Source organism: Opisthorchis viverrini, assembly GCF_000715545.1.
Source record: "Opisthorchis viverrini unplaced genomic scaffold opera_v5_538, whole genome shotgun sequence".
In the NCBI taxonomy this organism is placed as follows: domain Eukaryota; kingdom Metazoa; phylum Platyhelminthes; class Trematoda; order Opisthorchiida; family Opisthorchiidae; genus Opisthorchis; species Opisthorchis viverrini.
In genome coordinates, this window is record NW_008752203.1 from 181,998 (window position 1) to 207,189 (window position 25,192).

Genomic DNA, 25,192 nt, shown 5'->3' on the forward strand with positions numbered 1-25,192 from the left:
ATATCTACCTTTTTGTATATTACGAGAATGAAACTGAGTTGGCCTCGTCGGCTTTGCCTTGGCATGTTACAACCGGAAGTAATCTATCAGACAGTATGAGTGAACATTGGGAACTGAAAGGCCAAGCAATCGGACATCATAACACTGTTAACCGGGTTTATTGGCCGGGTAAAATGGCCTAAGTTAAAAGTCTTACGGTTTGTACATGTGCAGGAATTAGACGGAATATAAACCCAATCGATCTGAGCCCAATTAGGGAAATAGAGGTTTGTATGTTGCTGCATGTCATACTGCCGAATGGAGGCGGAGTTAGGTTCAACTACGTAACTAGCATACGCCTCCAACTATTCGTGTAACATCCGCCTTTTTCGATGGACCCCTGCGCAGGATAGATGATACAGAACGCTGTTTACAGTAGCAACATTTGAGATTCAAACAGTGACATAGGATTCGCAATTCAGGAGGTAACAACATACACAACACATAATGCAAATGAGTGTATTTCGCCAATTTCGTACATTTTGGTTCCAAGTGGAACGTAAGGTTGACGGAAACTCGGAGAGTGCGAATATCTGATGAACCTCAAGAAGGGCGAAACCGGTCGTGGGCTGTCGATGGATTTTCAGCAACCTTATGAGTAGTACATTACGAAGATATACATGTATCGCGATATTTCAAATATCGTAGCGACTGAAACATGAGGCGGCCTGGTGCAACACATTCAGTGGCCTGGAAACATCACAAACGAGAGATTCAGCTGGGTTCCAGGTGAGTCTCTCGAAAAATCAAATTAGTTTGCAAATGAGTGTATATCCGCTAATCCCTGTTTTTTTGGCCCATAAGAAAGTGGTCTGTAAAGTACCTTTTGGGGCAAACACATAATGAAGTGTTATCAAACAGATGAATCGGGACTTTTGAACATTGCAGTGTTGCATTGTTCCTAAGCCGTTATCTTGTTGGTCCATGACAAACAGTGAAAACATGGATTAAGTCAAACTGGACACTTGTTTTCACCACAGCATCAAACAGCTCTGAAGATATTAGTCCGCCTTGAATGCGTTAAATTTAGAGGAAAAAAGTTGTCGCCCATTCACCTGGAGAACAAGCTCTCCCTCCACATTGATTCTACTATGCTCTAGCTTTTCCCCTAACGAGATCATAATTGCAAAGCCGTGGGCATCGGGCCACGTTATCCAGGTGGCGTTTCTTCAGCAGACGGGTGTTGCATGACCATACTCACTTGTTCATTTAAATACTGCTCGGAGATTCTCGTCCCACCTGCTCCACGCATGTGCTCTAACACCCAAGAGCCTTTAGAAATTTATGCCTCCTATTTTATCTGCATTTCTTATGTAAAAACTATATCAGTCTAGCTAACGAAAAGGTATCATGTCAAGTGAGTTCATTTCAGTATTTAGCCAGATTGCCTTTATTCCAACAAAACAAACAAGCGAAATCTCAAACACCACCCTGGCCATACACTCAGACTGCCCCGTCCCCGTGTAGTCAATGGTAAGCGCACAATACATTCTATGTTCGATTCGATTCTATATACTGACCAAACTACTCCTATTCAGGCAAGTAGTTCTGACTTTATCTTTATTCTTTGATTTCATTCGATCCCTGTAAGTCAAGTTACCGGAAATCTACAACGGCCGTGATAATCCGGGATCTCCGTTCACATCCAACAGTCAGATTAGCAGGCACAAAATTACTGGGTAAACCGACCAAACGTAATCAATTTTGGGGTTTTGTGGGATAGGTATTTTTGTTCGTAGTTACACCACTCTCGTTTGAACGGTCGTATTCCTGTTCTGGCGTAATTGTTCTGATGAGTCCACACCAAAGGGAAGCACTGGACTCGAGTTTCGCTCTTATTAGTGCTCATCAGCAGTGCGTATCCAATGGGCATGCCGGGATTTGAACCCCGGACATCTGACGTGCGAGGCGGGCGTGTAACCACTACCCCACCAACGCACGTTGGACGCATCTGAATTATGACGTCCGAACAGGCGAACGTGTTCACAATTGAGTGATGTGATTGGTATGCCCGACTCATCGAAAGACGACCCAGTAACTGTCCTGGTTGTGACGATCGATTCAAACATTGCATCGCACAGGAACGCGACTGTTCAAACGAGAGTGGTGTGGCTATGAATAAACGTAATCAGTTGGCATCGATGGATGTGTCCTTGTTTGAATACCAAAATGCTCATCTTGATGCCTTTTTCAACTGTGCAAGCGAACCGAGTTTTGAAACCGTAACTACCACCCTTTAAGGCAGTTCATTGTACGCAAAATGATGGGTGCTCATCAGGATATGGAGGAGCTCCACATCATACACCAAACAGAGCTAAATCAACTTATACTAAAAAAAGATCGTTCGTTAATTGACATCTGAACTACAAGCAAACATCCATATGCAACATCCATATGCAGAATGATTCTTCCATGGAGCTTATTAGTGGAAGTAAAATAAGCACACGACTCGTGATCCCGTATGAGAGGAGAGTCGCTTTGAAGGTATGATAGAGTGCTACCACTTTCTATATATTTCGCTTGTGATAACTGGGGGGGACGCCCGCTGCTGAAACCCGTCTGCGACGAAGGGTTTGAATTTTACGACAAAACCTGAAGAAAATGAATTATTGCTGCACACCATATGGGTCAATACTGAATACATTTTTCCCGTGTGTTTTAACTCAAACGTTTTGAAACGCCAGATTCACACATTACGAGGAAGTTATCTGGAAAGGATATTGTTACTTTTGGGATCTTATCTCAATTTCTGCACAATCATTAGTTTCCTTCGGTTTGCTGCGCGATTCCAAAATGTAACAAACTAATCCAAAGCTTTCCATAAGTGAATAATCCCCCTCACTCCTCGGAGACTATGGGCGTGCAAAAAGTACGATATTGATTGAGCTTAAAATTCTAATATCTCTTGAATAATCATGAAACATCAATTGGTCAGTCAAGAATACAGTTATGAGGTTGCCTTCTGATCGACTGCGCTGTGTTAATGCACGGTTGTGCAAAAGGGTGAATGAACCTACTACGTGTCCGCAAAGTAAGTGATGGATATTCCGCGGGAAATCACGGATAATAGGTTGAGTACCGGACAGGAAATGTGGGGTCAATTAAAGTATCCTTTATAAGATAGCTTCTGCAAGTTCCAAGAATTAGAAGGGCCCTTAACGTAACCACTTCTAATGAGTGCTTTCTCCCTCATCTGCAGAGGGGCGTCACTTTACTATCAGTATTAAAGTGCAACATTACTGGCAATCGTTTGCAATAGGATATACGGTTCGAGAGGTATTGATAAAGAACCTGTTCTATCACCCCACCGAATGCACTCTCGAGATTAACTTTTTTCTAATCTGCACTGATCCAAATGCCTCCACAATTAGCGTGAATTCGCCAGTTTCAATTATTTTTTCACATTTTCCCTTTATTCTTCAGTCTAAAATAAAGAGAATAGAAAACTTTCTAGAAATGTTTGTCGTCAGCCAATCAAAACTTCTAACCTTTCACCGCCAAAAGATGTCTAGCTACGGAATTTTTCGTATCCATGACTGATAAAAAAAGGCCACGTTAAGCATACTATATAGAGAAATACACTCAGGCAACTGAATGTGCTACACCAGGTATGTTTCAGTTGCTACGATATTTGATATATCGCGATACGTGTAAGTAATGCGCTACTCATGAGGTCGTCGAAGAATTTCTAGCAACCTTATGAGTAGTGCATTACGCATTTGCAAATTGTATAGCATTCTTTCAGGGTCACGGGGAAATCCCAAACCGCTGAACAAAGACTCTCGCGCGGGCCGGCAGTTCACTAATTTAGACTTACTTGAGCCAACGCAGATAGAGAACGATTTATGTAGGTGGCCTCCTGAAAACGCTCGCCCGATGTCACACCTGATTTTTCAATTCGTTCCGATCCTGCCAAGTCGCACAGCGTCAGCTGCCCACGACTAACCGCTCCAGAGATTCTGTCCGTCCCAACCACACAAACAGAAACGATGAGGTGGGAGCGCGAGCTGCAAAGTAAATAGCGAAATTGTGATTCGACGTTCTAATCGTGCTACGCCATGGGGGAATGTTGAGTTTATGAAAATCTCGTGAATATACAAACCTCGAAAAGAGCAGTCCGGAACAGAATCTGTCCTTTCTATTGATCCCAAATCTGTCTGAGAAGGACAATCTGGCTCATCGCAAGATGTCAACAGATATGAATAGCAGGAATTGCAATTCACAAAAGAAACCAGCTACTCAGAATCGTACTAAAAGCTCTTCAGAGTTTGCTCCCTGAGTCTGTGGCCTTATATCGCAGTTTTTGGTTTCTTTTCTTCCGGTTGGAATCACCAGAAAAATTACTATGGACGGGCGGAGTCCAACTATACTAGATTGTCAAGTTTATAACTAAACCTCGTAAGTTCACTTAAGAACGGCTCCAGTCGACCGAAAATACAGCACTTCCTAGCTACTATACAGTTGTTCAGTTGACTTTTTTATTAGTAAACACTCAAACACTTTTCATAAACTATACCAAAGTTCCTCAACTTAAGTAGACATAACTAAGACATCCGTGTCTTCTTACCGATGTTGTGTGATTACATCACTTCACAGGCAGGAAACCCGACTGGACTGAACTGAACTAAATACAATCAATGTACATCAAAAATAATTTCGCCCCGCTGACAAAAGAAAAAGATAATCTGAAAAACAACGATCTAAAATTTTGAGGAGTTCACATTTCAACACCGTTCATACCTGCTGGAATTGAGTTTCGTTTCGGCCACGTGTCTACCCCGCTGCCCCATACTGATCGCGTTATGCATATCCACTTCATCTTTTACCGGAACCCATGTTGCACCAACGATGCTGACAGACTGGTTGGAGTGTCGAATTTCCACAGGCTCACACGAGTTCGCTGGACTCAACAAATCCACCACATTCTCGTTGTAGATTTCCAGAATACTCATCTGTTTGTGTTTTAAACCATGAAAAACACTTGGCGATAAAAGCGGTTGAGAATCAACTGAGCTATGCTGTGAGAATCGGGTAACCTTCATGAAGAGATGAATCAGCTCCACTACGTTCATACTGACATAATTCACACCATTCTTGTAAGCTTCACTGATTGCAATTGGTTAGTTTACAAAGTAGGAACACATTTCGAACATAATACAAGAACCATGTGTTCAAACGGGAACCGGGCAATTATGTAACCGCAATGGTTGTGTAAATCCTAAAGTAACCGTTTGCACTGCGTAAAAATTCGCCGGACCACTCACTCAACTTATTTTCAAATGTGTTTTTCTTTTCACTATCAGTAGGATATGTCTTTTGAAATACGTAGCTTTGCTGTGTACCTAACGCGAATGTGTGCGACGTCGAACAGCGTCCTGGGGAGCCAAAGACACTGAGTTCGAGCTTCGTTCCTACCTCTTATCCTGATATTGTAGCGACTCAGTCACCCACATACTTGACTGTTCAACTCACAGTCGCTCACTGGATCGCGAGGCTTGTCTTTTCTCTCATACGCACAAACACGTCGCATTAAGCTGACTCATCGGACATCGATTGTCNTCGACTGTCTGCACCGCCCAGTCAGCGTAGTTACCACTCGTGTGCCGACGCGCCCACGTATACGCACTGGGACCTACATAAAGGGAAACCGAACCCAGTCAGGACACAAACTCGCGCGCGCGCAGAGAGCAGGACGTCAACCTCTCTACAAGTCCACGGACAACCATGGAGCGCGTGTAGCAATAGAACTGTGGAGAAAAACACGTTCCCGACGTCCGGACTTTCATCAAGGGACTCTCACCTACGATAAGTTCCTTTTTGACTTGCTCCTATTCTCACATTGTATTCATTTTTATACGTGTCGCAACCATGTTAAAAACTTCTATTAGTACACATACACCTTCTGATTTGTATTATGGCTATCAACACCTGTGCACTAATAATATCTAACTTATGTGTATGTATCCAGGAGAATTCGGTCCATGACACCTCTACACTATTAGGCGAATTACAAGGCGAATCTCACCGGATACGATGGTGGGATATTCTTTGTATTGTTTATCACCCACAAACTGCACCAAGGCCTGTTCGACCGGACAGTTATTTGGTAGGACACGGGATAGTGGGTAAATGGAATCACACGTCCCTTCCCCGACGATGATAAAAAAAATGAAATCACTTCGGTTCAAAGGCTTCCAGCAATACGCTACATTCAATCAATATGAAAGCAAGGTGCCCATAGCACTCATGTCTATCCGTACCTTCGAACAATTTGGTCGTCAGTTATTAGGAAACCGACCCAGTAGTCCAGTTTGTCTTGAGCCATTTCAACCTTACAACCAAGCTACATTGCTGATGTAAATCGCAGTGTTGGGCCTTCGGACTGCATCGGGTCATACAGATTGACTGGGCCTATACATTATAGGTTAGTTGTGCTGCATGTTATGACGAAACAATTTAGAATTGAAGTCAGATATCTACCAGACATAGAACCACCGCCAACTTGATAAACTGGATCAAATGTCACTCACAGGATTGTATGTTGTTCTTTTACAAGTAGTTGTTCAACAGCAGCTTGTAAGAACAGCTTGAAAAACGGACACTAAGAAGCGCCCGGTATGGAGAAGTGAGAACTTTCCAAAACTTAAACTGATAACTGTGAGAATAAACGATGGGTGGAACAACCAGTCAACTCACGGTTAACTGAAAATCCACTTTGTGACGTTGATGAACAATTCGAAGTAGTTCGCGTATCGATCTGATACAACATGAATGTCAGGTTTGAGACTTGTGATAAAGATTTTAGTCAATAGGTGTTAACTATTGTATGACTAGGGCCAACTTGTTCACTATAGCAAGCGCAAAGGTTCAAATCTTGTCAACAAATTGCTCATATGTAAGTAAGGGCTACCAACAACGTCTGGGGAGGCCAAGTTTACGAAGTGGTCCGACTGTGTAAAGTTCCGCGGGTTGGTGTTTATGGGTGTATCATGTTAGACGGTCTGTCAAAAACCGACACACTGATTTCCAAATTGGCATGAGCACAGAAATTCATTTAGTGAGATGAGTGAATAACGCTGCATTTTATATTATCTTCTCATCACCGGGCTTTTGGATTGGCTACTCTAAACAACGTTGAGTTAGTTCAAGCCCCCAAACCTATTGATGGAATTCATGACAAGAGGTAACAAACAGATTCTGTCATCCGTGGTTAGTTTGAACAGTTCATGATAATACTGTGATGGTATGTTGCACTTTGAAGAACGTTGTAGGATGAGATAAATTCGCTGGTAAGTATGAAAGTGGTGGAATAGGAGATTTCAATGGGAGGTTGAGTGAAACTGATTTAGTCACAGTTAGACTGGTTTGTGACTGAAATAGCTCCCACGTTAACGTCAGTTAACAGGTCTAGCAGTTACTTTTTGAAAGTAACTCTGGGTAGGAGGCCTGATAATAGCTCAGTTTTTCCAAGTAGTACTTGTGGGAATATTCAATTGAGTTCGCTCTTGTCATCGATGACCTAGAGAATTAATACCACGGAACAAGGACGCGACTTCCAAATCTTACGCAATGTATCTCCGTATTGACCATAAAACAAGCTTTTCAGGCCATCATTGTTAACACCATACTCCGTTCTTGGTACTTCATTCGATTAATCATACACTTCTGGAAGTGACTGAGGCCAAACTGTAGCAGTCTGTCAGCAGTCTGTCTGGTACACCGTGACCAAGCTGCTCAACGAAGGACCTGGTTTTTCTGGAGGATAGAAATACACACGTCTATTTGTTGGCGCAACATCATGGCGAAACGCTGTGTAAAAGGCTCGCGAAAAGTGAGATACAAGCATTGTTAGTGCTATGTTCAACAGCATTCGGACTGCCATACATATGTGCCCTTTCGATTTCCAGGCGCATGAGCACCTCAAATTGACAGGCACAATTCTGATGTTCACCAATTCTCCGTTTGCTTCGTATGGCACAGTGATACCAATCACAAGATCATTTTTCAAAATAGATAAAAACGCTCTCTTTGGAATTACAAGTGATATGATTAGAATGCAACTATTTAATGTCTCAACTCTGCATTGGTACGGTTTGGACCAGAACCATTAGATGGGAAAAAATTAGTGCATAGTTTCTTTAAAAACGTTAGGTAACCCATGAAATGCATGAAGTTAGTAAGAATCTGTGAAATTGAAAACAAGTAAAACTTTTAAGTGAAGTTCTGCGAGCAGATGCTTTGCGGAATCTTTCAAGGCAACTTGGGTTCTTGGGCACTTAACATGGACACAAACCAAGTTTGTTCAATATCATTGTCAGCAGTAACACGGCGACAGAAATGCTGGCATTTCACTACCGTACAACAAGCGACAACAATGAAGGACAGACACATCGGAACATTACATCTTAGTAAGACACCATCGGTCGGACCGACACGGAACCCTTTCTGAACTTTATCCAATACCAGCTAAGCTCACAGCAACAAACAGTAGCTCAGATGGGAAATGACAGCAGTTCCACCAATCAGATCAGTTGCGTTTAACATCTTGAGTAGTTTTTAGCCACGTGGAAGGGGAATTAAGTGAGCAATTTCACCGCAATCTGTACAAACGATGTCGAGTAGATGGGTGCTGTGTACTTGCATCTGGTTTGGGGGACCAATGAAAAAAGCAACGCTCAGAGCAGAAGATTTCATACCTTCCTTTGCGAAAGCAGTATTCAGATTAGTGAATTCTTCAGTAGCTAGTTGAAGCTAGTTTAGATTAGTCAACCTCACATATTGGTTGACATGGTACAGGGGTTACAGTTTTAAACGGATCACATAAGGATCACAGTGTCACACACACACACACACGAATAATCAACGTCCATCTAATGGGTACCAATAAAGTGCTCGCTTTCTGGGGTTTTTGCCCTTACCCGACCACATCGTCAACACTAACACATGCTACTAGTGCGTTGTAAATGTCAACAGCCGTGAGTTTGACGTGGTGGACAAGTTATTAGTTAGTTTTTCGTGCAAAAGACCCTAATCTGACCTGCAGCTACGAGCTGGTAAAGCCCAAGTGAGCGCCATAAACAAGTGATAATGAGTATTTCAAACGGTATTTTTGGAAGTGGACAGTCAAGAGGTAAGAAGTTGGATAGTTCCGGGTGTCCATTCGAGCAAGTAAAAGGACTTCGAAAGCTAGCATCATCGGTATCATCAGAGAGCAAGTGATTTGTAGGCCTAATCATTATGCCCGCCTTTGAATTTCTGAAATGCGGCAAACGATCAACACTTAGGTGATCAAGGCGCAAGAAGAAACAGCTTGCTGACCAATTTAACTAGAAGTCTAAACAATAGATATTTCAGCAAAATTTCAAAACCATGGCTTGAAGGCACGTTTGTTTGGGTATTCCGTGGTTATATGTATGGTTGCGTTACTCCTATTATATCTAACCCAAGACAACAAGACGACTATCGACCTATGCAGAGGCCTTTTGACTCGAAACTTCAAAGTCAAGACAGAGGCGGTCGGCATATTAATGTCACGGCAATCCATTTTCAAGAAAGGACTGCTACAACTGTTCAAAACGTGAACCTGAAGTACAAAACATTGTGATTTTGGGACGTTTCTCCACTCACCAGCACGATATTAGGGAGTGTGTAGGTCCTGTGTTCACACTCTCCAGTATAAGTCAGTGGAATTCTGAGATATACCAACCGCCGCAACACGATAGGGTTCCAAATCTTTGAGAATTCAGGAAGGTATCGGGTAGAAACTAGTTTACTAGAGTTTGAACGGTAAACCGCGTTATAATTGGTACGATCATCAGAAGAATATACTACATCATTGCTAAATTTTTATCTTCAATATAAGAGTAAAGGTGGGTTTCTTGGAGGTAGTGGTTATCTCTGGTGAGAGGGAGAGAGTTCACCTCAAGATCTGGGGAAGTGGCATGACTTCGAATAAATTATTTCTGTACGTTCACTTGGCTGCGTGAGCCATAGCTTGTAACGTATGGTATTATGGACCATTGAAGATCTGAAAATCACTGACCATTCTAGGCCCAAAGTAGAACCAATTGTATGTAGATTCTCTAGGACCGGGAATTTACCTTATTAGGTATTTTTGTTTGCAACTAGTTCAGTCTGTTTTTGTGTTATCCCAAAGGAAAAGAGTACGTAAAATATGCACAACGACTGACTTACAAGATGTTGACACCAGGTTTGTCTGGTGGACCTTCCATAGTGTACGTTTTCCCACTGCCGGTTTGGCCATAAGCCATAATGCAGACATTGTATCCGTCCACAGAGGATGCAATGATATCACTTAGTTCACCGAATACCTGGAACAGCGAGATGGGTTATGGATGGGAACGGACACCGCCTAGAAAGAATGAAAATACTTCTGGAGCACGGCGACATTTGAATGAAACAGTCAGAACGATAAGGTGTCTCCTGACCGTACCGTAGATTCAAGGTGCGGCATTCACGAGAAGCATTTGCGATCTGGGCTTTTTACTTGATTCCGAAAATCATCGTAATTGCTAAGCAGATCTCTCATTTTCTACAACCTCTCCTCTTATAGACAAAGAATGACTGTCTGAGCATGAAAGATTCATTTCAGGCGAGATACTTGTTTGAGGTTTGGAAGACCGACATGGAATAATTCATTCGTCTTCAACAAACGTGTGGAAAAAATCCCTTATCTTTGAAATCTTTAACCAAATCTCTCTCGTTTAGATTCGAATATGCAGAAATTTACAACCAACCTGGAGCGTGGCATCCAGGTACGTCTGTGAACGAGTGCGAACACACTGAATCTGAATTACACTGGCAATTTTGACTGGGGAGAAAACTGTTCGACACATGTGCAGCTAAAAAATGGAAAATTTTGTCATTTAGGATTTCGCATACCGTTTTGGGGATCTAACTGGACTGACTGTTGGGTAACACAAGTCTAAAGTCTGTACGCAGAGGTGGTGGCTTCCTCACGGGTACTCGATTAAATTCCGACTTCGGAGCCAACAATTTTGTGTATAGAACAAGCTCGCATGAACTGCGAATTGATCATCAATGGGCCTAGTTACACCCAGACAATTCAGAATGATGTAGTCAATCTAACTGAGGAAAATCCTTCACCAGAACCTCTGTGTCGCCATAACACACATGACTACGTACAAATTCGTCTTTAGTTGACTTTTCCTGAACGTATTTGCTCGGCACTATCATCTAAAACGTAGTCAAAGGACAGTTATAGGCGGAATATGTGGACGCGCCAGAATATCCTATCCCATTGACGATATCAGCCGTTGAAAGTGAACGAACAAGGTTGCTTTGATGTTATTCATATCTTACTGTTTCCTCGGGATTTCGCGTTGGATAAGACATTCAGGGGTGTATTCCATGTAATAATACACCCAAGGAGATGCTGGACTTCAAATATCATTAAGATTAAGAGAAATGTCAGCCTTATCGCATGGTTCATTCGAAGTGCCCCACTTCACACTCAAACTTATGGTGTAAAAACACCGCATAACTCAGGCCTGAGTTGTCACGAGTCACAGTTGTACCTGTTTATGACCGTCTACGCTGTAAACCTTCCTTTCGTCTGGTGCAAAAGTAGTCAGTGTTTTAATACACGCTAAAATCAGAACACCCGACCCGTTGTGGCCGGAAGAGATTCACCTGCCAATCTCACCTGTTCTTGTGTAGCTTCCACATGGAAAACGTGATCAAACTGGAACCGGCGTTTGTTTGAACTTGTAAGATGAGCTACTAGCTCCCCAGCGTCCGTTGTCTGAAGCCAGCAACGCCGACTACTATCACAGTCGATCGGGCGTATGCGACAAAACACACGGATATTCCCACGCAGTTCGATCAAGGTGTTATAAGTCAGTCGGCGCTGTTGAGCTTCCAGACGGTATAAGGCACGAGTTTCTACCAACTTCTTTGTTTGCTCCATGTATATGCTGTGTGAACGCTTGACGAGAGAAGCCACCTGAAGAAAGGAACAGCAGACGATTAGAGTGAATAGCTTGTGCAGAGAAATATCTCAAATGACTAACGGTCTTCAGTGTGAATAGCCCATTTGGCAGAGAGTTATGAAGGTTTATCCATCTCCACAGTATCCTAAGTTGGCAAAAGGCCAGGATATTCCGAAAATCTCAGCAATTTTTTCCGCACTCAGTTTTTCGGAACTTTTTAACTTTTCGACGCTTGTCACGTTTATAAGTAGGCTGATGTTAGTACCTACCTGATGTTAACACACTACTTGACGCAATATATTCGACTCGCCCAATTGAACTCTAAACTTGTCAGCAGTATCACTATCAGCTACTACTAGCATAAAGAACCTGTAACGATGTAGCAAAAGGTCTTACACTCCTGGTATTAAAATTCTCATGCTTGCTTCCTGCTTCGTCGTATGCAGGCGACTGATAGTAGTGGATGCTGATTCTGTGGCCCCACATAAACACATGCATCCACCAGTCGAGCTTATCACATTACCATCTGATTCGTTACATCTCGGTATACCTGTCATGCACAAAAACATGAACAGTTGAGTATGGCCGCCACGGGTAGCTGTGCTCCTCAATTTGTAAAAGAGATCAGAGGCAACAAAACTTGCTTGTTTCCTGTGCATTGTAAACAAACCATTTTCAAATAAGGCAGTGACGTGAAAGAAAACGAGGCCACGTACCTGTGAAGGTGGTTCGTCTGATGATTTCTGTTTAGTTTTCTTTCAAATAACTGCACAATTTACACAACAACTGGTGATGCAAAACAACTTAGTATCCGATGACAAAATGCACTATCGCCGAAAACAGAAACCCAATAGAAGTCCACTGATGCTTTGTTGCCACACAATCGTGTCGGTCGATTTAAACTAATTCTCATAATGGGAACAGTAAAGGTGGACTGAAGAGAAAGGACCTGGGGTTAGCCTCAAACAAACATCCGAGGTGCCTACACCTCCAAAACTCAGTGAGACAATCTGGATAGAAATTGACAACATGAACCGCCACTGACTCCTTTAGCCACAAAATCGTTCAGTGTCTCCAGACAAGCAAAGGAAGGGACAAGTGCGTCTGGTGCTGGAAGGAGAATGGCACCCACAGCACCCAGGCGTTTTGTAAACTCTTTCCTTCTCTTGTGGTATGTTTTGTTCTCCTCTTCACCTCTGGGCTTCCACCATTCGGAATGGGGTGTGAAATTCTACACCCTCCTTGGAAGACTGCATTTCGGCATGCGTAACGCAAGGCATTGTCACCTCAGCTTGAACTGCTGGATGAATTATTTGCTAAGTCTTTCTGGTGCAGAAGGTGAATCAAATTCAAACAATTAATTCTGGCCTTTGACACTCATACATTGATTATCACACTACCGTCAGAGCTAGTGCGACTCCAGAGATTCGTATAGTCTTCCGAGCATCTAGTAGTACTCCTTGACATTTTTAGATATGTTAAAAGGCTGTACGTTCCGCAGCAGGACTTTGATATTTGCGGGTGTAAACACATGCCAAAAAACCTAATGACCTTGGTCAATCTTTCTAGTAATTCTTACGCTTCCTGCCATTTTTAAAAATTTTTGTTTGCACTTACCAGGTTAACCAGGTTCTCGAGCGAAAAGATTCAAAACATGGGATTTCGAAGACCCTCCAGAATCAGTTTCACTACCTTGTCATTGTCTGAATAATCAGACCAATTTTGTTCAAGCAAACAGCTGACGTGACTTTTAACTCAAATAAAGTGTATTACGATAATAAGGACCAATTTCTCATCTCTGTTTATCAAAAAAGCCTATAACTTGACGAAATGAACCTGAAACCACACATAAAATCTGGGTGAGTTCGGTTTCCTGGTCTGGTACCGACCTAACTCATTCTCTCTAGATTACTGACGATTGGTTAATTTTTCTACATTGTAAATAACCTTCCCGGATGCCTTCCGGACTGTGAGATGTAAATCTACACAACATGATTGTGGGGATTTATAAATGTCATTTGATTGACAAAACTACTGTCTGGATTATTTGGGAACCTTATTTTGGGCCGAATGTATCGTCAAGGATGGCTATAATTGGTCATTGTAAAAAATATGAGGAAAAACTCATTGCAAGGAGAGTAAGCTAACCAGCAGGCCAAAGTATGGATGGAGTCACGGGTATAGGTTCGTTTGTTTCACCTACATCGATGCTCATGAGAGTTGTCCTGGTCGGTTACGACCTTTTCCCGATGTTGAGAGCTGTTATTTTTGATGAATTCTGAACTGATGCCTCCAAAGAATATCAAGACGAACAAGACAAAACAATGACAAACGTTCTTCTGTTCAAACGAACAAGTAGGCATGAAGAGCTGTTTATCGATATCCCATTTTTCAAATGGGGTGTACAGTCCACACAGACGACTGAATATCATTCTGCGGGCGCATCTGGCGAGCACTTCCCAGCTGACCTCTAGTGAATAATCAGAATTGTTTCTTATCGTTTCTCAATGCATACGAAGAGCCGCGTTCTTATTATGGGCACAAATTAAAAGCTCCTAGGAGAGCGACGCGTTAGGCGTTCCGCCCATTTCGGGACATACCAGATGGATGTGCCACGATTTGACTGCTTGATTTTCAGTATCAAATTTCACACTCAACCCAGGAGCCAATTTTTGTTTTAGGTGGTGTTTTGAATTTTGCGAGTGATCTGGCTAACAATGGATAGAAGAATTTGTTCTATATCAAAAAACGTCTGTCATAAGCTTTGTGTTCCCCATTAGTTGATAGCAAACCTAAGCAGCTCATCTGATTATAACGGGCTCCTTTTGTAAACAAGGTACATTACTTTAAGCAGAACTCAGCAGAAGTTTCATATGACCTACACAAAAATCAATTTTCTCGCTTTGCTTTACGTCTGCTTTGCGACATCACACTCTCAAACCCATCCAAAGTAAAAAAGTGTATTCGAATTCTCTGACCGCGATTCATCTTACATCTCTTACCGTTTTCACAAAATCTTGAACGAAGTGCTTTGTCCCATGAAGGATATCCCGAACTTCTTGGCAGCAGCTCCTGACGTGCTGGACTGTGTGGTCAAACTGCAATTGTATGGTGTTTGATGCGTGCTCAGCCGATTCCTTCCTCTCAAGCATCCGCTGCAAAAGGAAATAGTAAGGACACCGGCCTTGTATTCCACATTCTTCCAAACGTGGTTTGATCCATTATTATGTTGCTTACGAATTGGTAATTACCGTTAATTTTCTACTGGACTCCCGTAACACCAAATTGGTATGCTCACACCAATCCAGTTTACATAAGTGAAACTGAAATGTTTCAAGACTGAAATTGTTTCCAATGAAATTTTTGGAATGGTTGGCGAGGTTTAAATAAAATGGCTATGCATGTTCCCGGTAGAAGTAGTCACCTCCTTGAATACTGTGTATTTCTAGGCGCTCATTCAAAACTCCGCATTTTGAGAAAGTTCACCCCGGTACAACAACCATTAACAATGCAAATGACTTAGTACCAACTCACGTATTAGATATGTTTAGATAATGATAACGTGCTCCTATAAATCAACTGGAGTGAATTATCATCAGCTGCAGTATACCTGGCTAGTCTGTCCTGAAACGATTTTAACGCAGTGGCGCAGGAAATAATTGTCTCCTCCGAGAGGGTGATAATTCTGTGTTTCCCGAACAAATTTGCGCCTTTGTTGCGATCTTTTCATTTAGGGATGTTTTCAGAGAACGTAACTGGAGGGAAGATTGTATTTCATCAACAATCGGGCGACACGCATTTTGTTGAGAGAGTGATCAGTATCACTAGCTAAGTACTGACACAGACACAGTCAAAAGATAATGATATCGTGAAAATGTAAGGGTTTTCTGATAGATGAGTAGAGATAACTATAATCAAAGAAGCGTAAGTGAAGGTAGCCTAATTAAAAATTTGAGCTTATCTCTCAGAAGGAAACCTCCAGAATGCTGCTCCATGCCGTATTCACTCCAAGGTTTCATACCTCCGTCTCAAAGGACGATAATCTCAGCCTATCTGATGAGACTAAAACCGGAGATTGATTATGAAACCGGAATCGTTTCCGCTACCGAAAATTGCTTGAGAAAATAAACTGCCATGGAAAACAGCTGATTCGGCAGATGTGGTTTTGGAAACCAAAGCCTTGAGACTGACAGCTCCTTAGAATCCTTTCGTTTTAAGTTGCATTTTGTCTAAGGTACTGATACGGGACTCGCAGCAGGTTTTTACGTCAGATTATTCATCACTGAGTGCTCAGGACATAGTTGCGAAGAAAGAATGACGAGCGATCAACCCAAAGCTTAAAGACCGACCCAGCGCTGAACATTCCTCTGATTCACTCACTCGTCTTGTAGGTTATTCCGTCTTTCTTGTGTTTTATTTCGCTGCTTTGAAGCGTGTTCGTCTAGTAGCAGTATAATTTTCGAACAACCGATTTCTCTGGCTGCAGCAAACTTGCAGTACGATAGTTTCATGGTGTCACGGTGCTTTGTATATCTGAAAACAGTTATTGATATATTTCGATGCGATCATCAGTCTTCTTTTTTCTTCCATATCTTCAACGTCACTGTACAGGTTTTTGCATTTTTTTTAGATTCTTAGAAAACGATGGTTTTGTTACTGGCTTCATAAGGAAGGTAAAAATGACGTAATGTTGCCTATTGACACTCATTTTTCTTATGGTTTTCAAGGTTTTGGAAAACTTATACAAAGTCGCAAACTAAAATTAAGAATATTTCAAACAGATTTTCAGTAGCTTACTCTAAGCCGTTCGTTGTTGCTCTTCTCACGGGACAACTCAATGAGCACGTCGGTTAGCTGTTGTTGCTGCAAAATAAAAACAAAGGATGCAAATTAACTACTCTGCATCTCCCTTTGGTTGATTTTCTAGATGGTGTATCAGGAGGGGGGCTATTCCCACCTTGAAATTTTGCTGGTCCGAAGCGAAGCATTCTGAGAAGAACACATAACAGACAAACATAAGAGACCAGGGTTATCAATAAGGTTATTTTCATCTAAAAAGTCACTGCCAAAAAGACAAGCCTATTTCAGTTGTGACATTCCAAGAAATGGCCACCCGGCAGCAGGAGCCCCTTTTGAGTCGTTCCTTGAGTTAGACCTTTCAAAGTGGAGTAGCCGTTTTGCCTTATTACGGTTACACACGTGCATTCCCAACTGAGGAAAAAACGCTTATAGGGACAAAATAACTCCACTTATATTAAAATGGACAACGGATGATGAAAATTCGCGGTTAGTTATGTTTTAAACGGTATCGGGAAACGCGGAGGATTGTTTGGAAAGGTTGTAATACTGGCCAATTTCAAAATCAAAATTTCGCTTTTTTACATATCACGATGCTGATAATGTGCCATTCGGTTCATTCTTTTACAGGCCGTTTGGAGGTGAGGCAATCTCGAAATCGTAAGATTGAAGGAGCATTGGATGGGGTGTCTCCTCCTTATTTTCAATCCACAAAAGTTGTTTCGGCTATCGGGTATGCAACTTGTGACAGATCAAGTGAGATTCATCAACTGGAAAACCAAAGGATTTATCGTCCTCTACTTTTCCTATGTCAAGGACTGTTAACAGCTGGATAAATCATCTTGTTATAGGTCATTTAGTATGGAAGTTAGCGTGTCCATTGCAGCCACTGTAACCTATTACGGCGTATGCTCTCCATAGAAACAGTTGGACCACAGGATTTGAGTGGTATTCGTGCGTCAGCCAAGTTTGTGTGGAGACTTAACATATTTTCGGGACAAAACTTGAAACGTAACTCTTATCTAGAGAAGCGCATCGACGAAAACCTTCCATAGTGTGAAGTATGTGTTTAGACCCCCATTTCCGGTCGAGAACCAACTCGTGAAAGGTGTCTTCTCTAACGATGGTTCAGCAGCAGGAGGNGATTTTCTAAACCGGGATCATCCGCCAACAACAGCTTTCCATCTGTGAGTTAGACACATTTGTTTGCTCATTTGTTAGGCCCAGAAAATCATGACCTATAGTCAGATAGTAGCATTCCAAACTATTTATAAGGCAACTGAATTTCTCAGTGAACGAATGATCTGTTGTTGGCAATATACGAGCACAAACCACCGTTGCTATTCGCGTTCCAATCGGGACCGTTTATACCTTGTAGCACTCGCACTCTTATATTAATCATTGACCTATGATACTCCGTTGTCTCAAAGCTGCCAGGTTATTTTGAAGGAAGTACGAGAGCTAAGGATGCCCATGTCTAGAAAGTAGCAGTCGGAGGGCCAGGGTTGGGTTCCACCCATCTCCACCTCTTAGATGTGCAACCAACCCCAGAAAAATTGACGTTGAGACTGTGTCATCAGTTTTCCAACCTATACTCTAATAATGTTCATTATACGGATTAAGAAAATAGCTTACCAGACTTCCCACTTCGTTGGTTATCTGAATTAATCCCTTATCACCATTCTCTGGTGATGCACGATCTTGTGTGAAGCTGATTTGTCGTGCAATCGGACTGCTGCCCATCCTGCTCGTTGAAGCTCCTTGCACCGAAAAACTGCTTTCTCTACCCACACTACTGTGATAGGTGTTAACGCAGTCGTCAACATTGTAATTGCTCACCCGCAGTGCTGCCAAAATGTCTGCGTCGTCCCCCCAACCAGGGCATACATCCTACAGAGGTTTAGATAAGAAGAAGGAAAAAGTTACAAAACCAAGTCGAAGATTTTCTTTAAATCCTAAGAGCAACTAAGCATTTAAATTTCAAGGCCCATCGATGATTCACAAGGAATAAACCAATCAGAACAGTAGTGGACTATACAACCACACTATACAACCACACCGACTTGAAAAATTTCCAACCGAGATTATTCAGCTACTCCAGAATGATCTGGCAAGCGACGTTAGATATCCCTCCAATTTTATTAGGAAAAACTTTACAAAACAACAAAACTTTCCTCAGTTTCAATAGATCTTTCGCATACGCCAGTGTGCCTACCATTTAAAGCCTCGGAATCTCGCATCACCTGTTAGAAAGTGACGGATCTTAAGCCACACGCACCAACTTGCCACAGACGGAAATAGTATCTGCAGTCGAGCTTAGTCTACCCTCGACTTACAGAGCTTCAGACTTACAGACTTCACAAAGGGCTTGTGCAGAAAAAAAATGGAGCAGCAATGGGCTGTCTAGTTGCACCAACCGTGGCAAATAACTTTATCGAACATTTAGAAGAACTGATTATGAGTCATTTCCCACACGTGTAACAAAGAGTTAGTCGCAGACTTTTGTGATTGTGCAACGAGATTTTCACTCGGCCAGTTACATCTCCTGAGATGTCTTTGCAACAGTGTAAGCTTTGTTCAAGAAACTGAAAGTGCTCTCTGTACACTTATCTTTTGGGACTATCTTTCAATAGGCAATGAATCAGGTTTCGATGTGTCCGACTCATGATGGAAAATACCTGGATTAATTTTCAAGCCATCCTTTGAACATTAGACGAAAATTGATAAGCTCTTTGAAAAGCAAAGGTAAAAGTGACATGTTGCGAAGGTTTCTGACATCAGAAATATGCTGTAGCAGAATGACCGACCGATTGTTTTCAGTGAACAGGCTCTCGACCAGTTACAAACAAGACTGAACCTGGAAAACAATGACGCTCTATCAGCAGTTCAGGTAACCTACCGATGAAAGGAATCTATCATAAACACCTCGTAAAAACATGCAACACTATTGGCAGGCTCTCGGTACGCTGACCACACAAATACAGAACTGACCACTTTCATTCCATCCTTTGACCCACGAAATATACCCACAAAGCACAACGTCATGCTTCAGAGCGCGCAATCTCTGAAAGAGTCACTTGCAATTCAAGCAGAAGTACATCGGCATTTGTATTGCCACGTATTGAAATATCTGATGTAGTCGTTGCACGAATGTCACAAGCTAATTTGCTTCACTTATGGCGTCAAAAGTAAATCTAACTGGGTCTTCAGGGTCGCAATAAGAGCTCTATTGTGGTATGGTATGCCCTGCGGACAGATGGTGTGGGGCCCCTTGAGGCTTTCGAAAACCAATACCTCAGAAGTGTTGCTGATTTTGGATGGCCTCAATGGGTTAGTAAATGAGTGATTAGAAAACAGGTATTGATTGCGCATCAGGTACTTCGTTTGCAGAAAACGTCCAGCACCTTCAGCTTCACTGGATCGTCTATGTGCTACGCATGCCAAAATAACATCGTCTAGCACGATTATCGGTGTTCTCCATGTAGTGTTCTCCTCCGAAATGACGAAAACTCCCAGGTGGAAAACATTTTTCCTCGCAAAGGAGTGCGAAAGACATTACAAATCATTTAAGTGTTGTTGTTGTTGTTGTCTGCTCTCCAGAATGAGATTCTCGTGATCCTCTCTGCGCTTGTAAAAAATGGCGGCAGATCGATGTCAGTGACATTTGTGCTGTCAGTTTTTTCCAGATTGTCTGAGGGGTGGCTCGTAGGTGTAGGTACATTAGAATACTTGAGGCAGGCTAGTACAGTGTCTTTCCTTCACGCAATTTTTCCCTCTTTCAGTTTTATTGTTTTAAATAAAGTCAGATGTACGGCAGTGAGGCATCAGTGTCAACACTGATGTTACGGACTCTGATGATGACTTAGTACACTTTAAAAATTCAATCAACCCAAGTGATCACACTGGTTGTGTATATGGAATCCGTTCTGTGGATAGAAGTGCAATCTGCATAGAAGAGGTGAGCACGATGCTGAACATCGAAGATATTCGAGCCTCCTGTCTCAAACTTCATCGTTCGAGAAGCTGCAAAAAGATTCAGTCGTAGCCACGCCTAGACTATAGGGTTTTACTTGACGGGATTCTACCAATTTGCACAAGCCTGATGAAACAATCAGAGCGACGCTGTGCGAACACCTTGACCGCTCACAAACAGCCTGCCTTCGTCAACCGAAACGACAGTCACTCTGTTTCGGCTGCTTAATCAAGGTTCATTAACATGAACCAATAGCTAAAGGAGCTGACTTCGGCTTCAGTCGACATATAGGCGACTGTGACACCATGACAAAGTGAACAGGAATACCGCATACCGATGCATGCCTGTCAATCTTTGTTTCTTTTTTTCCTTGTGATTCTGATTACTTCTGTCCCGACAGTCACCCACGGTGATCTAAGAATTGAGCTACGAAAAACTGCAATCATTATAGCATTCTGTCAAAACTAACCTACTTAGAACCAGGGTATTTACCGGAGTTTTGGCTGGGAAATGTACCACTGTTTTGAGTAGACAATAACCGAGTTGGTCTCAGGAAAAAACAAGATCACTGAAATCGGTGTTGGCCTCATTAACATCTGTTTCATTGTACACAGTCTGATTCGTATTATGAATATGGAACGATGGGAATACGATTCACGTTCTCTCTTGGCTTCAAGGTTACAGTAACTGTAAAGAGAATATCAAGTGCAAGCTTAAAATATACTTTAACAGTGACCTTGACAACCGTCAGGTACTGATTTTTCGACAATCACTGGTGAAAGAAAACGCGAACAAACATTCCGAGTTTATTGTGCAACCATAAGCTGGTCGACTCATTATTGAGTTCATTGATTCATAAGACAACATCCTGCCCGTAGGTGGGTACAATGAAGTCTTAATAATAATAAAGAGATTCGTGCAGTTGAACGCCTTTTCGCTGCCATGCCAGCCGAAGGAAGGTATTGATTTTCGACATTCACTGGTGAAAGAAAACGCGAACAAACATTCCGAGTTTATTGTGCAACCATAAGCTGGTCGACTCATTATTGAGTTCATTGATTCATAAGACAACATCCTGCCCGTAGGTGGGTACAATGAAGTCTTAATAATAATAAAGAGATTCGTGCAGTTGAACGCCTTTTCGCTGCCATGCCAGCCGAAGGAAGCACGAGGGCTGGGATGCTGCCAGGCCGCTCAAGTCTAGACAGTAGGAGTCGAGATGCAGAGGTCGGGTTCAAACCACGATTCTTCCGGGTCAGTGAATTCACGCTAACCACTGAGCCATCTCGCCCCGGTCTAATAACCAAGCTCACAGAAGTGATAAAGCCGGTCACTCTGCTTTTTTTAAGTAATAAAATAACAAATACGGGGCTGTTTATGCCAAAGGAAAGTATGGGAAGTTGATCAATGGTTCAGTCAATGTTGACAGGCGTCAGATATCAGTTAGTTAATATGCAATCTACTAAATGCAGTAGGGTTTCGCCACATCAAATGCGCCGCCTTCGTGAAAAGTGGTAACATCAGTTCAGTCCAGGATATCAATTTATGCTTACTGAACACTAAAACTTTTCATATGTTTTAGGAATCCCTACCCGGCGTGAGAATGGTTTTTAGCATTCTCCATTTACCGTTCGAACAATTCAGCTATTTTTGGAGCAAAACTTCACACAACTTTTCGGGCTTATACCACTTTATACCGTCGATAAACATTTTGAACGTATAAGCTGGCGCCAAATATTATTATTTGAAACGGGTCTATTGAGAAGCTGTCAGCGCTTCTGAAAATAAAGACTGTTACAATCGGCGAGGATCCTCCTAAATGTGAAAAGATTGAGACAGATAAACCGAACTATTATTCTATTCAAGTAAGCAAACAAAGCGAGGGTGAAAGAGGGTTACCTTCACAAGATTTACCAAATGCCGAGCGGCTGGTGAGTATAGTTCCCATGCAATTGGCAATCGCAACCACGTAGCCTCTTCTGGATCAAAGTAGCAATGAACCCTGGTCCTTGTCTGTCGGAACCGAAACATTAGATGTCAGAGGTAGGGCAAAAAGGATGGCACCTGCTTTATAAATTACTAGGGGGTGGATGACACCTACAACTATTCTAGTGCAATGTAGCCTTATTGTTCCCGAAAAAACAACTCAGTGGTGGTTGTTGCGTGTAACTTTGTCCAAAAGTTCCTGCATGAAGTAAAATAATCACAGATCAGGATGCTTAAATAACTGAATTGCGCCTACTACAGAAAAAAGAATTTTGTTAACAGCATCACTGAATTATCCACGTGGTTGTGTTTAAGGATACAAGTGGAACTGCTACAGCGCGTGGCAGAACTCATTATTTCATACCAACAAAATATGCCTAAGTGTGTCACTGAAAGACCTCGGTTAGTTATCCCAACAGGAATTCCCACTGTTCTGCACGTAAAACTCCTTATTTTAGCTCCTGATCGCTGTAGCGTCCAGCCTGTTTCACATCCATAGAGAACGGGAGTCCATCTGACTAAAAACATTTTCCAGTTTAGCTACTGCATGATTTTAAGTAGCACACGTAACACGTAATAACAGATAAGCCAATACAAAAGATTTCCGGAAGCGTGGTTGTTTGCAATTTGACGTGAATTTTGTCCATTTAGTATGCTATTGACTTTGAGAAGCCCCTGACAGTTACTTCTCACAGTGCGGTCTTCATTGTGAACAGGTCAGATTAATACCAATGAAAGCCAGTTTACTATCATCAGGTAAATAGACGTCTAACCAAACAGAATTTCGACCAACTCGGTGTTACTCGCACCAGGTGCTGTGAGGGAATATTCAAAAATCAAATACTGTCCAGCGATGACAAGAATGTTTCCAAATGTTAGCCTGTCAATCAGGACAAAAAGTCCACCTCAACCGTGGTAGACCAGTGCACTGATTCGGGACTGGGCCCTAGCCATTCTAACCTCCGGTTAACAGGTATTTTCTGAACTATAATGGAAGAAACTACCATCGTTTACAAATTTCTACGTACAATCTATTGTGTACAAAAGCTGAGAGTCAAAAACGCGTCATAAACCTGTCTACAAGTTCTGTGTTTTGAAACTGGGAAAGCCTCACAACAATGGATTTGACCTTCCGAACGTAGGGATGAGAAACGTACTGGCTGATTTCATGGTGGGTGAATTTTCTGTACTGAGTTTTAGTGGCACCGCCTGCTGTTAATGACGTTTCTGTCCAGCTTTTTGACCCAGTAAAAACTGACGGAACAAATGGCACTAGATAGAAGGCAAACGTGATAGCTAACACACACTTTGTCCTCAGTTCAACGCGACGGGTTGTTCAGGTCTTATTATCGTTCGCACAAAGTGTGAAAGCCTTCCTATGACCAAATTTTAGGAATCAAATTAGCTTTTATGTTCAAGTACCCGTGAATCTGATGTCAGCCTTTCATTGAAGAGCTATGACCAGAATGGTAATCATCGTTATCGTGATTAACTATCATTTGATTAATGTAAGTCCTTTTTAGCATGCCTTTCCTTTAGCGTAACATAACAGCAAATTGTGAGATCGGTATACAACGATGCAGCAAGATTTAATTATTGAAGTATCCTTCGAAAACCTACCTCAAATATTTGGGTCTGTAGCTTGCCACGCGCTGGAATGTTGACGAATTCCACTCGGTCCTCTTCCCAGGACTGACTGGAATTTTGCCTTCCACATGAGCTCTGAGGCATATATTCCAAAATACATCGTTAGAATGAAGCTCATAAATAATTACACTCGCTCATATGACGTCTAGGGGCTCAAATCTGAGAAAAGTTATATGAGTAATTACTTAAAATGCTTGTTAAACAGTAGTTTAGTACTGTCAGAATTTGCTTTTGATCCACTAATTTTATAACCATTGCACCACACAACATCCCTTGGTTCAGTCGCTTGGCTCAAAAAACGTTTGCCGACGTCCACCTCCAAATGACCAACAAATCTGATATTTACAAATAAATACTCCTCTGTCCTACTAAATGCGCTTCTCTGTGGGGGAATCTCCCGTAGTACGTTAGCTCTTTGAAGAAAAGGATTCCGTGACGAGGCCTATATTCAGGTCGTAATCGATTTCGCTGACAATCATCTTTAAGCAGTCATACAGAGGACAATTTTACTCCTCAGACGGGAACAATCAGGAGATACAGCGACCTTTCTTGACAATAACGCTGTTCAGCAGCACCAAATGTCTCTTTAGTTTGTAGTTTTCTCCATAAAGATATATTGTCCGAATCCATTACAAAATCAAACAGGACTAGAAAAACAGTAGCTCATTTTGGATGACTGCGATTCTTGGTCACCTCGAGTGGGGAAACTGGGATATCTTCAAGTCTCAAATCGGATGAATTTGCAATATGAGGATCAAAATATAAGTGCCCGGCGAAT

General features: G+C 42.1%; 1 protein-coding gene across 1 annotated transcript in view; it reads right to left on the reverse strand.

Annotated features, from left to right (window-relative positions):
• T265_11655 (hypothetical protein) overlaps positions 1–24,498 on the reverse strand; it is a gene marked incomplete at both ends in the record, with an annotated part of 27,078 nt that extends 2,580 nt beyond the window's left edge. Inside the window, 12 exons of the mRNA XM_009178366.1 lie at positions 477–630; positions 1,734–2,077; positions 3,857–4,046; positions 4,780–4,991; positions 6,736–6,796; positions 10,234–10,370; positions 11,726–12,025; positions 15,014–15,166; positions 16,809–16,874; positions 18,444–18,698; positions 22,681–22,794; positions 24,388–24,498. Of these exons, the coding sequence (XP_009176630.1) occupies positions 477–630; positions 1,734–2,077; positions 3,857–4,046; positions 4,780–4,991; positions 6,736–6,796; positions 10,234–10,370; positions 11,726–12,025; positions 15,014–15,166; positions 16,809–16,874; positions 18,444–18,698; positions 22,681–22,794; positions 24,388–24,498 (2,097 nt within the window). The remainder of the gene's footprint in view (positions 1–476; positions 631–1,733; positions 2,078–3,856; positions 4,047–4,779; positions 4,992–6,735; positions 6,797–10,233; positions 10,371–11,725; positions 12,026–15,013; positions 15,167–16,808; positions 16,875–18,443; positions 18,699–22,680; positions 22,795–24,387) is intronic.
• Between the last annotated feature and the right edge of the window lie 694 nt (positions 24,499–25,192).